The 14281-nt window shown below is 47.9% G+C and overlaps 1 protein-coding gene across 2 annotated transcripts; it reads right to left on the minus strand.

Annotated features, from left to right (window-relative positions):
* Positions 1–6535: 6535 nt before the first annotated feature.
* Positions 6536–12733, minus strand: LOC123445507. Of its 2 annotated transcripts, none has more exons than XM_045122498.1 (4): positions 12314–12733; positions 11221–11302; positions 8365–8516; positions 6536–7738 (listed from the first exon to the last, which is right to left on the minus strand). In XM_045122498.1, exon 4 carries the CDS (start codon positions 7592–7594, stop codon positions 6926–6928), a length of 669 nt encoding a protein of 222 aa, XP_044978433.1. In that variant the 5' UTR covers positions 7595–7738; positions 8365–8516; positions 11221–11302; positions 12314–12733; the 3' UTR covers positions 6536–6925. The 2 variants fall into 2 exon arrangements, with proteins under 2 accessions (XP_044978433.1, XP_044978441.1); XM_045122506.1 differs by having other exon boundaries at positions 6536–7735; positions 12314–12672.
* Positions 12734–14281: the final 1548 nt, after the last annotated feature.

The following is a 14281-nucleotide window of genomic DNA, read 5'->3' on the forward strand; positions in this document are numbered from 1 at the left end:
CATAGATGTCCACTGTGCTGGTGAGATCGGGATGTATGCAGCACATCCAAACTTATGCAGGTGGGAAATGCTAGGAGGATTTCCATGTACCAATTCCATAGGGGAAGAACTGTGATATGCAGCTGGCCTCAATTGTATCAAGTCAACAACGTGTAAATAAGCATGACCGCAACAAGAGGTTGGCAAGTTGCAATTCATCAATAAAGATCTTGCAATGAGTTTAATCCTCTTAATCAACGCTTCAGCCAAACCAATTTGTGTATGGACATATGGAACAAAATGTTGAACTTCAATCCCCAAAGCCATGCAATAATCATTGAAAGCACGTGAGGAGAATTCTGCAGCATTGTCCATTCGAATTGACTTAATTCAACTTTCGGGTAATGGGCTTGCAACTGAATTACTTGCCTCATTATCTTGGCAAATGCATGGTTTCGTGTGGATAGAAGACACACATGTAACCATCGTGTAGATGCGTCAATCAGAACCATGAAATACTTGAAAGGTCCAGATAATGGCTGAATGGGACCACAAATGTCTCCTTGAATACGTTCAAGGAACTGAAGTGGTTTAGCTTGTATTTTGAGATGCAAGGGTCTCAAAATTATCTTTCCCGTGGCACAAGATGTGCACACAAAATTAGAAGATTGAGAAAATTTTGACTCAAGCAAATTATGACTAATGGAATTGCTAGTAATTTTTCTCATCATACCGATTCCAGGATGGCCCACGCAATCATGCCAGGTTTGGAATGCGTCAACATTCTGAAAAATTACTTTGTATGCAACATATTCCATGGGTTTGATGTACGTATAGTACAAACAAGACGATAGAGAAGGAATTTTCTCATCTACCTTTTTGCCATATCCATGATCTTTAGTGAAGAGTAGATACTCCTTTTTCTTGTCTTCACGGGTTTCAATATGAAAACCATTCATACGGATATCTCAATAACTGATGAGGGTACGTGATGAGTCGGAATACAATAAAGCATCCTCGATCGTCACTTGTGTACCACTTGGGAAGGTGAATATGGCACGTCTAGTACCAACAATCACTGTATCGCGTCCAACAATAGTTAGAATATCTCCATTCATCTTTTTCAGCATTTGGGAATATTTCATCTCCCTTGGTATGGAATTTGTGGTACCACTGTCCACAAGGCATAATTCCTCTTCCATCAGATTATTCCCATAGAAAACTATATAAAACAAAAGAATTTTCAATAAGAAAACCTTATGTTAATATATAGAATACAATATTATTATATCAAATGTGCTAATACAATACAATATGATACAAATTCAATAACAATCTTATGTTCTTATTACAATCATCACAAATGGACATAATTAAGTAGATCATTAAGGAGATCGAAGGACTAGTCAAAGTCGCCAAACATATTGTTTGAGGTGTACTCAAGCAACATGGCCTCCGTATCAGCAGGGTCCTCAAGAGGGTAAGGAATCATGGCGTTGCTCGGTCCGGGAGGAACATCATGCGAATCACCAGCTCCATTTGCGCTATGCGGGTGAAGGTTGAAGTTGGCTTCAAGCCTTTTCCCTTGAGGTGCTTTGCGTCCCAGATATTGTTGGTACGACATAACCATATGCTTGTGCATTGAATACTTTTCAGCAGAATGCGTGTAGCATCTGCACTTGTTGCAAAGCTTAGATTTATCAAACTTGGGCTTTGCAGTGTCTTTTCCCTTGCCTGAGTTTCTGAATTTTCTGTTCCCATTGCGCTTTCTCTTGCGCTTGAAATTGGATTGCTTACCCGAAAGGTACCATTAAACTTCTTCTATTCGCGACATTCAAATGATCTTCAGGTAAAGGTTGTGCCCCAACCGGGCGCCGAGAGCCATTCTTAGCGAGTAGCTCATCATGCTTTTCAGCCTGAAGTAACATGTGAATAGATAGTGTACTTACGAGCACGATATTGCTGTTGGCGGATCCCGTGTGAAGGGAGCATAGTAGATAGAGTTTTTTCTATCTTCTCCCCCTTAGTAGGTTCCTTCTCACAAAAGCGCATTTTGGAGCAGATCTTATGAACATCATGATTGTACTCACCAATGGACTTGAAATCCTGAAGGCGGAGAAGAGTCCAATCATGAAGTACTTCTGGCAGGACTACTGCTTTCTGTTGTTCATACCTCATTTCGAGGGCCAGAAATATAATACCAGGAGATTCCTCCTACGAATACTCAGACTTGAGATCTGGATGAATATGATGCCTTATGATGAATAAGGCAGCATAGTTCTGATGTTCTATCAGCGGCGTGGCTCTAGCCGGGAGAGGAGTCTCCGATGGCTGGATTGCACACGCTACCCCATGGGACGCAAGACTGATCTTGATGTCCATAGCCCATGTAGGGTACTGTGGCCACTGAGGGCAAGCTCCTCAAACTCTTTGGCAGTCATCTTTGCATACTTGGGAAACCAGAGATAATTAATTTATGGGCGGTAAATTAAAAACCATCATGGTTGTGTAATAAGAATGAAAAAAATTGATAGTCAAGTGAAAACTTGAAAAATTCTCAACTTCAATTGTGTGAACATAACACATTAAAGATCACTTAAATCTCACAGTAATGGGCTACATTGCCATTACCTTGTGTATGCTATGATTCAGATATAAGGAATACACTTTAGAGGTAATAGCTTGTCGAGATTGACAACACGTAGACTTCACAGTAAGAGAGGATAGTCTGCAAATGAACAGTAGTTCCTAACTCATTACCTTGTGATTCCAAATATAATGAGGGAGAAAATATCCAAGAATTTGCAAATTTGATACGCGAGAGAAGTTGATCTCAATCGCAAAAACATGTTCAACAAATATGTGGTAAACACATGGAACATTTCCTTCTTCTCGGATGAAATCCGGTACTTTATTTATATTATCAAGCCATTGCATAATATAAACACATAAATCATTACACAAGTCCTAACCTAGAATAAATCTAGAACTGGACTAAATGTAAATAATTAGCAAACTACACTAATACAATAATTAGTACTAGCCTAATTAAAAATAGGGGAGAAAAAAAATCACACCAGGCGTCCGGAGGCAACACCAGGCACCTGGGCCTCAGCCTCCATAGCCTTTGGTCGGCCCATGCCACTCCCGCAACGGCACCACATAACAACGAGCGAGGGGGTGGGCTGGATACGAATAAGGGTCGGAGACCCCGACCCGCACTACCCTCGATCCAGAGCTCCACGATCCCCACTCCACCTCTTGTACGTCGCGACCGACGAGGCATATTGGCCATCGCCGCCTCCCCTCGCTACTCCAACGGTCACCGAAGCACCACGGACGAAGCCTCCTCGTCCGAAGAAGAGGTGATGACGACGAGGTCATAGTCAGCAACGCTGAGGCCAAGGCTCGCCGGAGCCCACGAGTCGATGCGGCAGCCGGGACGGCGGTCGATGGCAGCGACGACCCGCTCGAAGAGGTGGCCAAAGTTCCGCTCAGCGGAGAGGCCAGAGCCCGCAGCCGTTTCCATCTGCAGCGGGGCGACTCCATTGGTGGATTCGATCCCGGCCTCGAAGCGGATAACGCCGGAGGCGTCGGCCGACACCGAGACGAAGGCGAGCGCCTCCTCCGCGGTCACCTCGATGCGCATCGGCACGGGTAAGTAGCCGGGCGGGCGGTGACTCGGGAGGCGTCCTCGACAGTGGGCGTCGACGTGTGCGGGGGCAACTAGTGCGCCGGCGGAGGAGGGGCGGAGGCGGGTCTCCGACTGCGGACGCGGCGGCATCCGCGTGCAACATCGGCGCGGCAAGGCCAACTTTCTGTGTGGCACACTGGCCACCCGTGGCATGTCGAGGGTGCGGTAACCGACCCGGGCGGCGCCACCAGCAGCACCCCTGCCACGTGCAGTGGCACCCAGTCCACGACCAGCGGCGCTCAAGCTGCGTCTAGCGGTAGCATGGCGGCGACAGGCAAGGGAGCGACTCCGACGATTGTCCTCACTAATGAGGCGGAGGAAAAATCATGTGAGGGGTGACATGTCACCGGCGGCAAGCGCTCCTTCCCTTCTTTCCTTCCGTGTTGCTATTTCGCTCTTTCTGATACACAGTGTTGATAATGTGTTTGAGATTGAAATGAAAATCTCTGTTCATTCCTTTCTACGAAAACAACATTTATACAATGGGGAGATACACAACGATCTGAAGTAAGATGTCGGTTCCAACCCGTGGGGGTGAAGCACCGGTTACGGGAGCAACCGTCATGTCGCTACAGGAAAAGGGGAGATTTTCCCTAATTAATCTTAACACAACCAAAACCATTTTAGCCGAAAGTGAAAGCCAAAGAGCAAGTAAAAAAGGCGACCACTCTCATCTTTGCCACCAATAAGACCCTCATTTTTCCGTAGAAGAGCTAGCAGGCAAATCTTGCGCTTTCGCCACGGAATTCCTTTGAGCTCATCGATCGCTTGGTCATGAATGAATCCTACTCCGTATGACCGCATAAAAGTTCACAGGTCGTTGCTGTCCAGGACCAGCCCGCGAGGTGTCCCTGGCCCTGGCAAAGATGAGAAGCGGAACATGCGCGCGGCCAGACCCATGCACGCACCGCCCGCCACATGAGCTGCGTACATGAATACGTAGTCGTACTACACTCCCGATCTGCATTTCCTTGCTCCGACCGGCAGGCTCGGGTCGGGTCCCGGCGGCATATAATTGCAGGAGCCAACAAGGACAGAGAGCTAGCACGCAGGCAAGGCAGGTAATCGTCCCCACTCCGGAACCCATTTTCTTTGTTTTATCATTGCAAAAGAGTGACATATTATTAGCCGGGCATCGTGGTACTAATCCGGCTTTGCGTTTGATTCCCTGCTTGGCCAAACACGGCCCCGTCCATCGGTACGAGTATGCAATCCAACCAAGGACGCATACACGAACTGTCAAGGACGGCGCTACGTACCGAGAGAGAGAGGGAGAGAGAGAGTTGTCCCGATCAAGCACTTTTCTGAACCTGCTACGCGATGTCATGAGGTTGGCTTTGCTTATTAATGATTCCAGGCTCTAGCTAGGGGCGTGGTGGCGTGTGGCCCATGCACCGCTGCTCATCGCTCAACCACTTGAATACCGATCGTGTCACTCAACTGTTTGAGAGTGTCCTGGATGCCCAACAAACTTTAAACTGCTACACGACCATGATGACACACATGCATCTGTCCTCTGCCCTCATGGGCATAGTGTACTCTGTAGTATATTTCCCTGGTGAAAAACGGTGTGAAGCATGGAATCCTGGTCAAGACTTTGGAGTACCATCGGTCTTGGCGCATGCACTGCGGATTCCTGCATACATTCGTGGAGAATTATATCACCATTCCAAGTCCAGGCATGACTAGCGTCTACTCTGGATCTACCTCGGCCAGCACCACATATGGGCACGAAGCAGAGTTCACTCCTTCACGTCACAGGTGTAAAACAGAGCAGGCATAGTATATTCCTCCTCACTACCTACCAATCCTACTACTACATGAGATGGTTAACTCCCAGTCTCCCACGTACTAATAAGATAGACACCCCACTGTCTCTCGAATCCGGAGTTTGGATAACTCCAATCTCCAATAAGAGCAACCCAATGCAGCGATCCATTTTATCCGTTTGGGTCATCCGGACATAAAAACTGGCCCAACGGGATGATCCAAACGGATGCACGTATCCGCCTGCTGTTCGTTTGTTTTTCGTCCCGACAGAGAGAGGCAGAGATCTCCTCTCGCTTCGTCGGCCTCCCCGGCAGCTCTCCCCGCGCCGCCTCCGCGGCCTCTCCACTCGTGTTGACCCACCCCTGCCTCCTGCCCCCGCGCTCCACGTCAAAACCAAGGCAGCGACAGCGGGGTGGGAGGGAGAGCCGGGAGCATCGACCGACACCGCGGGCTGCATGTGGAGCTGAGGCGAGGCCGACGAAGCGAGAGGAGATCTCTGCCTCTCTCTGTCTCTCGAGGGGCGGCGCGAGGGAGGAGGAGGGGCGGCGCGAGGGAGGAGGAGGTGCGGCGCGAGGGAGGAGGAGGGGCGGCGCGAGGAGGGGCGGCACGAGGGAGGAGGAGGTGCGGCGCGAGGAGGGGCGCGCGAGGGAGGAGGAGGTGCGGCACGAGGGAGGAGGAGGTGCGACGCGAGGGAGGAGGAGGTGCGGCGCGAGGAGGGGCGGCACGAGGGAGGAGGAGGTGCGGCACGAGGAGGGGCGACACGAGGGAGGAGGAGGTGCAGCGCGAGGGTCCGCTCTGTCCGCTTTTGCGTTCGCGCGTTGGTTGTCCACCGTATCCGCCCCATGTCCGCTAAGCGGACAGGCAACCCAGATGGATAAAAGACGGACAAAATTTATGTTCGTTTGGGTCGCCCCGTTGGAGTTGCCCTAATGACAGAGTTTCAAAAAGAAAGTAAAAGTAAAATAAAATCAACAATAACACTAGTATGTGGTCTGCAATTGTGTACTGCAAAAAAAAAAAGGAAAAAAATCATGTAGGTTTGTGAAATAATGAGTGCATGGATGGAAAAAAAATGGACTGCGAGCACAGCAATTTCCAAAACCTGTACAACAGTACCACGGCTGTAGCAAACGAGTGTGCTGTACAATGCTACATGAAAATGCCTCTCATAGAACACAACAGATGGCTTCATTGATGAAATATTTTTATCTCAGAGGCAGGAGTATACTAAAAGTGTAAGATCCTGGACTTTCCTTTGGGAAAATCTCTATGCTTAATCTGTTTCAACATTTTTCTCCACATATAGATCTATACAGCTCCCGGCAGGGGAGGCGAACACCGACAGTGAACAAACTAATCGAACCCAAAAGAATCAGATATTTCTTTGCAAACTGCGAGCCAATAACAGTACCTGCACTGCAGAAATGGATGGAGCAAGGGACTCTCGTGGCCGTGCCCGTGGCCTGGTGGACCGGAGGATCATCATTGAGCCACGGTGCCCCGGGACTGCAAGGTGATGCTCCTCTGGCTGGGCATGGCGAGCATGGCGGTGTGATCCAAGAAGTCCTTGAGCTCCACCACGGCCTGCAGTATCCTCCTGAGGTCGTCGGCGCGCACGAAGCCCGCGGCTCCCAGCCGGCGCACCGCGTAGACGTAGATGGTGAGGCACCCCTTCCTGAACTTGAAGCGCGCCATCTCGCTGCCGGTGAGGCCGCGGATGAGCTTCTTGTTGACGTCCCCGAGCGGGATCATGGCCGGCCACAGCTGGTCCACGGCCGCCTTCATGGCCTCCGACTCGAAGACGAAGAGCACCACCTTGGACTTCTTGGTGCCGAGGCCGAGCGTGAGCGTGTGCCACGCCTGGTGCGCCAGGATGGTGAAGCTGGTGGGCATGTAGGCGGTGGTGGACGGGAACGGCAGGCTCTGCAGCTCGCTCAGGAACGACGGCGGGATGTCCAGCAGCCGGAGGAGCTCCAGCGGCGACGCGCGCCGCACCGTGAACGACTTGACGATGAACTGCCCGCCGAAGCGGATGCCCTTCACGTCGCCGCACGGCTTGAAGCTCGCCTCCGCCGCCGCAGCCGCGCCGCCGGCCTTGTCCTTCTTCTCCTTGTGCTTGTTGTGCTTATGCTTCTTCTTCTCCTCTGCCATGGTGATGGCGTGCCGCTCCTTTGCTTTGCTTTCCCCTGCTGTCGCTGCCGCTGCTGGAGTGAGCTGTGCTGCTAGGGAAAAGGCCGTAATGACGAGCCCCACCACCACCTCCCCTCCCTTCGCTGCGCCTCCTCCTCCTGCCTGCTGGTACGACCATACCTCTAGTCAGAGTGAAGGACCATCCACTTCACCACTTGGACATTATTCAGGACGAGCTTAACTAGCTACATTATCGTATTTTTGTAATCTCTTGGGTTGGGCAGAGAACACGGAGGCGCTGTCGGTTGCCGATGCCGCCATCTCGTCATATAAAACGACTTTTTAAGTTTTATAAACGAGTTTATTGCGATTGTAAAACGAGTTTATTGCCATTGTTTAAGTACGCGCACGCGTGTTTGTCTAGTGTCTACATACTTTGGCCCCATGTGTATCCAGTAATTAGTGTATGCTTTCTCGCCCTGATGCTTCTTAGTGCGGCCAGCAATCATAGCAAGGAAACTAAAGATCATACTCCTACTTAAAAAGTGGCACATGATCATAGGCTCTGCTAAAGAACACCGAGTAGTTTTCAGACCTAATAATGAGACCCTGTTGGTGCGCGTTTCTAAATCTTGTTCCACTTTTACACTATTTTTAATTTGTCCTGGGTGTTCATGATGATTGATTGCTTTTCTTGGAGAAATATAAAAGCATGAGTAAATTAAAGAAGAAGATCAATCTAGAGCAACCAACAACAGAATTCGATCACAATTATACTCCATCTTACGTACCGGTCAGCAGTTGATCCTGAAGGAAATCAATGATCCCTGCAAGGTGCCTCTCGGCGAAGCAGCAACAATCCTCAGGAGATCAGGTTGAAACTTCCTTTGTGCTTTTCCGGTCACGGCAACTGCGAAAGCGAATGCCCTTGAAGGTATGTGACCTGTCGGAGACTGGTCAGGTGAGGATCTTGACAAATAAAAGGCTATCGTCCACAGATGGCACTTCCCACACTTAGAAGTATGGTAAGCTTAAAAGCGAATCCATGGAAGAATTATGACAACAGCGATAGAGCAACAGCTAACGTAGCTATTGTTAGGAAGTATTAGTATTAGTCTAGGAGTCCTTATTAGTCCATTAGTATTAGTCTAGGAGTCCTTATTAATCTATGTTTACTTTCCTTGCACCTCAAGTCTTGTGTAATATATATATGCCCCTTGGGCCTTCAATAAACATAAGTTGCTTTCCTAACATGGTATTAGAGCCTAGGTTTAGGTCTCCGGACGCTACAACTCGTCCTTACGATCCAACTTTTTTTTCTTCCTCTCGATCGATCTGTTCTGGGTCGATCCGCCCAGCTCCTCTCGCTCGGTCCTCTCACGCCGGCGCTCCCTGCAGGCTTCGCTGCTACCTCAGCCATCCTGCCGTTCCAGCCACCGTCGCGTCGATATACTCGCTGCAGTCCCAGCCGCCGTCGCGCCGATCTCCTCCCTGGTCGTCACTGCCGTTCACGGCCGTCGTCGCGTCGCCCTCACCAGTCTGCCGCCGCCGCCGCCCTCGCCAGTCCGCCGCCGTCCTCCACTCCGGCCACCGGATCTTCGTTGCTCCACTTCGGATCGGCTCTGCTTCTCCTCCAGATCGGATCGGGTGGTGGCGCCGCAGTCCAAGTCGACAAGCTGGTGGCCCTGCACGCCGAGGTCGCGGTCGATGAGGTGCTTGACGTGGACGAAGCGGTCGACGCAGAGCTGCTGGCCCTGCACGCCGAGGTCGCGGTCGATGAGGCGCTCGACGTGGACGAAGCGGTCGACGCGGCAGGGGATGGCGATGGCGCCTTGGTGCCTGAAGCCATACTCGCGCTCGGCCTCGTCGAGGAGGGCCCTGTTGCTGCGTTCCTGCTAGCCTGCTTTGCTCTGCTGCTGCACACGCGCCTGCAGCTGGCTTTCCCACTGCTGCTGCTAGGTTGCTGTTCTACAAGCGACTTACATGACGTGATCCCCCGTGCTCCTCTTCTCCTGCATGTCCATCTGCGTGCTCCTCTGTCTACTTCCGCTTGCATGATACTGCTTTGCCACTCCTCTTTGCTAGCTTGTGTGCTGCATCTCGTGCTCCCCATGGCCATTTACCATCGCTTGGCCTGCTGCTACTATGCTTTGGTCTCTGAATTTTTTTTACGTTGCTATTGCATCTAGTCTTGAGTTTAGTCTATGCTTCTAGCTTTCTATATTTTTCCGCTGCGTCCACCAAATCCGTCGATGTTTTGTGTTATCACGTCATGCGAGTCCACCATACCTTTGTCCGTCGGCCTTTTCTTCGGTCCTGATCCTTTCTAAGCAACTTTTGTGGCCTATTTGCCCTTGTTGTTTTTTATAGGATTTTCTGGCCTTCCTTTGCATTGTCGATCTACGTCCATCGTGCCTTATCCGCCGAGCTTCTTTCGCCGACGGTTGTCGTGGACTATGATTTTCCGCGCAATGCTTTATTCTCTTGATGTGCCATCTTCTTTTGACAACCCATCTTCTCTTGATACTTATGTTGTATCTTCAAGTGATGCGGTGTCTTCCTCTGATGTGCCATCTCTTCGATGTCTTCCTCTTGATGTGCCATCTTCTTTTGACAACCCATCTTCTCTTGATACTTATCTTGTATCTTCAAGTGATGCGGTGTCTACCTCTGATGTGCCATCTCTTCGTTCTCTCCTTCGGCGACTCGACAAGTTTTGAAGACTCTTCATGCTACGACGACACTTTCAAGACGCGAATTTGGATTATCATTTTTTTTTAGTATTACACTTCTTCAAATGCAATGCTATTGCATACGCTTTGCATTTGAGGGGGGTGTTAGGAAGTATTAGTATTAGTCTAGGAGTCCTTATTAGTCCATTAGTATTAGTCTAGGAGTCCTTATTAGTCTATGTTTACTTTCCTTGCACCTCAAGTCTTGTGTAATATATATATGCCCCTTGGGCCTTCAATAAACATAAGTTGTTTTCCTAACAGCTATCAGTATAGTTTACTGAAAAATTGATGTCGTACAGGAAGCTGCTAAATGTCCAACCAATTCTTTCGGTTTGTATTTGTGCCACTTCAGTATCGTATATATGTAATACGTACTTCTTTGTCATTAGTGGATTGGCATATCGATCATATGAGGCCAGATTTTATTTTCATCCAAAAATGGTCTTCCATAGCACAAATCGAAGTGTCTAGTAGCTTAAGGCAGCATACATTTCAAATACCGAGCTGTGTGTATCTGGCAGAGGTGCCGACAATAGAAGTTTCAATTTATTATTATGCCTTTCAGTTTTCCAGTCAGCTTAGATCACAGTGGAGAGATGGAGTGAGAAGCTCTAACTCCCATCTGATGGTTGATATCAAGCAAAGTACATCTCAAAAGTACAGCTGGACACTGATTTTTCCAGCGCAACAACCAGTCGTAACATATAAATGCACGAGTCCACATCAATCCTCGCTGATGTGTAGCTCTGTAGCTCAGTTACATCAATATGCTTGGAACCTCATGATTTGAAAGCCCAACAGATATGCTCAGCTCAACTATGGGTACAGAGTAGATGTCCAAAGCAGAGCTACTATGTATAGTAGTAAAATGCAAGAAAGTTGTTGGAATTAAGCCTGAGAGAATAAGCTTACCGATTGACAGGACGAGTGCCAAGATATTCTGACCTTCTGAGTTAGGTACGACCGGAGCATTAAAGCATCCCTTGGGACAGGGCTGCATAAAAGTTGAAAACCCATGAAAACATGTAGAAGAAGATACAGAAAATTAAGATGCAAAACAACTCTCAAGAGAGATTGTTATACCTATTGAAAATACTGAAAGTGCTAAAAATGTTCGATTGAAATTTAGTGTTACTACAATTGAGACAACCTTGCAAACACACCTTGGTGAGCACATAATATACGGTTGTACACACAACTAAAGCAAAAATAAGTCCAAGAAGCAGGTGACTTAAGATAGATATCATATTCAGTATAGGAAAATTGAACACATGCAAACAAATATAGAAGATAAATATGGATAGTGAACTATTGGATGGAAGTTCTGAAAGATTGTGATCCTGTATTGTATATGCTGTGGGTTTCATATGCAGCCAGTTTCCAAATTTTAATTAGCAACCTTTTTGAAGGGAAAGATGTAGAGGAAGTCAGAAGACACAGACAAGACACGCCAACAAACAAATCATAATAAACTCAAGGCCTAGAGCCGTCTCTTTCACCACAAAAGAACATACTCGGCTAAATTCAGGCGGACATGCGACACACTGCAAACATGTAAGCACAAATCAGGGCATGTATTCATGCACTGCATTAGGCGTGATTAATTAATCATGATAGCAACACTCCATCCGGTTTAGCACACTGGAACCCAATGATGATTGCTCAAAAATCGACCTCAAAATGCTGCAGGAAATCAAAGCATCGACGACACGAGCGTGCAGCGCAGCAATAAGTGAACATGTTGTTAGTCTGAATTATACTGCATAACAACGAGACGCAAACCAACCATGGAAAGCTAGCAAGCAGGCAAGGCAAACCCACACAAGTCAACCGACGAGCACGGGTCTGCACGAGGAAGGATCAACCGCACGCTACAAAGCAAGATGGAGAGGGAGCAGTTCTGCACCGCCGTGTCAGATTCAGATATGGGTGTGCGCTAGCAACGGCTCTATGCTTGGTATCAAGCGGATGAAGAGGAACATCGCAGGGGAATTCCTTCGAATACCTGGGCTGCGTCTCGGAGCAGGGAAGCCGGATCTTCCAGCCGTCTCTGAGCTTGTCGTTCTTCGGGGCTAGTGGTCCAAGATCGCCGCCAGAAGAACGGAGGAGAGGAGCTTTCGTCTTCTGGGCGAGTCCGGCTCCGGTTGGCTGACGCAGCCCGCTCTGAGGTGAGGTGGGGCGAGGCGGTGGTAGGCGCACGACCGAGCGCACGGGCCAGATTAATCCAGGGGAAGGCGACAGGGCGGAGACCTGAGATTTCAACGAGAAAAGGGCTCCAGGGCACCGCCGTATGCCGCGTCGGTGGCGGTGGGTGCGTGACGCGACGCCGTGGTCGGGCTCGGCGTCCGACGACGCGCGTGCGATTCCCTCGCGCGCCGGCGACACCGCACCGCACCGGGCGCGTCGTCGCGGCCAGGCGCGATTCCCTCCGGCCATGGGCCCCTTGTGGCAATGCGATTGAGTCTCCCCCCACGGGCCCTGAAGGGCTCTGTTTGTGTGGAGAGGATCGGGCCCTGAAGCGGTTATGGATGGGCCTGTCCACAGAAGTTGCTTCCGGGTTTTGAAAAGATTCTAAAAAAAAACTCATACAAAAGATGTCCGGATTTTATTTCACATGCTCCTGCAAATAGATTAAAATGGATGTATCTAGAACAAAAATACATCTAGATACATCCATTCACATGACAAGTATTTCTGGATGAAGGGAGTACATGTTATTTTCTTTCGAAAAACACATTGCAAATGCTAACAATTACATACATGTACGAAGAATCATCCCGATGAATATGTGCACGCGGAAACCCTATCTTTATAAACACCTTCAAAAAACTGAGTTGACAAATCTTAATATTGACGAAATCATCAAAGTTTCTCGTGGTCGATAGAAACGCTTTTTTCCACTGAACAAATATCGTCGATAGCTACACTCACTTGGCGACGCATACGTGTTTGTATCTTTTAAATGCATGTGCATTTTTATGAAGAAATGTCATATGTTTACGTAGGCCAACAAAACAGCACATTTATTGTAATACTAATTTGTTTTATTTAGCATAGATCACAATAGTTATGTTTTTTTCATGAACAATTATAAACGTTCAAAAATACATGAATGAATACCGTCATTTTTTATTATCTTTTTTATTAATGGGCCCTGACTTTAGAATTGGCTATATGATAAAATAATTTGAGATAGTATCCATAATTTAGGTTTAGAACTCTGAAAGACTTATCAAGTCTAAAGTATAGTAATGGATGTATAGACTAACAACGAATAAATGTTTTATAATGTTTGACTTGTCACAAATAGTTTATGACAAGATCAACACTACTAGAAGAAATCCTAGCGGTAGCGCCGGTCAAAAGCATACCAGTAGCGTGGGCTGTCGCGATACTGCTAGCTCGCTACAGCTAATCTTTAGCAATAACGCGGGTTGTCCCTCTTGATAATAGTTGTAGTGCACCCCCTTGAGAAGTGCTAGTGATAAAGGCTCGTTGTTGCTAAGGCATGACATGCGCTACTGCTATTAAACTCTATTTTTTCTGTGCTCATTTCCTTTTTGTATTCGAACACAAATAATCTCATAAAATCTAATCATACACATACAAATGTAATGTAATCATACACATACAAATAGTTTCATGAAATCATATCATCATTATAAACATCATCCAACACAAAATGACGTCTTCCGTTGTTGGAAATATGCCCTAGAGGCAATAATAAATTGGTTATTATTATATTTCCTTGTTCATGATAATTGTTTATTATCCATGCTAGAATTGTATTGATTGGAAACTCAAATACATGTGTGGAGACATAGACAAGAGACTGTCCCTAGTGAGCCTCTAATTGATTGGCTCGTTGATCAAATATATCAAGGTTTCCTGGGCATAGACAAGTGTTGTAACTTGATAACGGGATCACATCATTAGGAGATTGATGTGATGGACAAGACCCAAACTATAAACA

Source organism: Hordeum vulgare, chromosome 1H (genome assembly GCF_904849725.1).
Source record: "Hordeum vulgare subsp. vulgare chromosome 1H, MorexV3_pseudomolecules_assembly, whole genome shotgun sequence".
In the NCBI taxonomy this organism is placed as follows: domain Eukaryota; kingdom Viridiplantae; phylum Streptophyta; class Magnoliopsida; order Poales; family Poaceae; genus Hordeum; species Hordeum vulgare.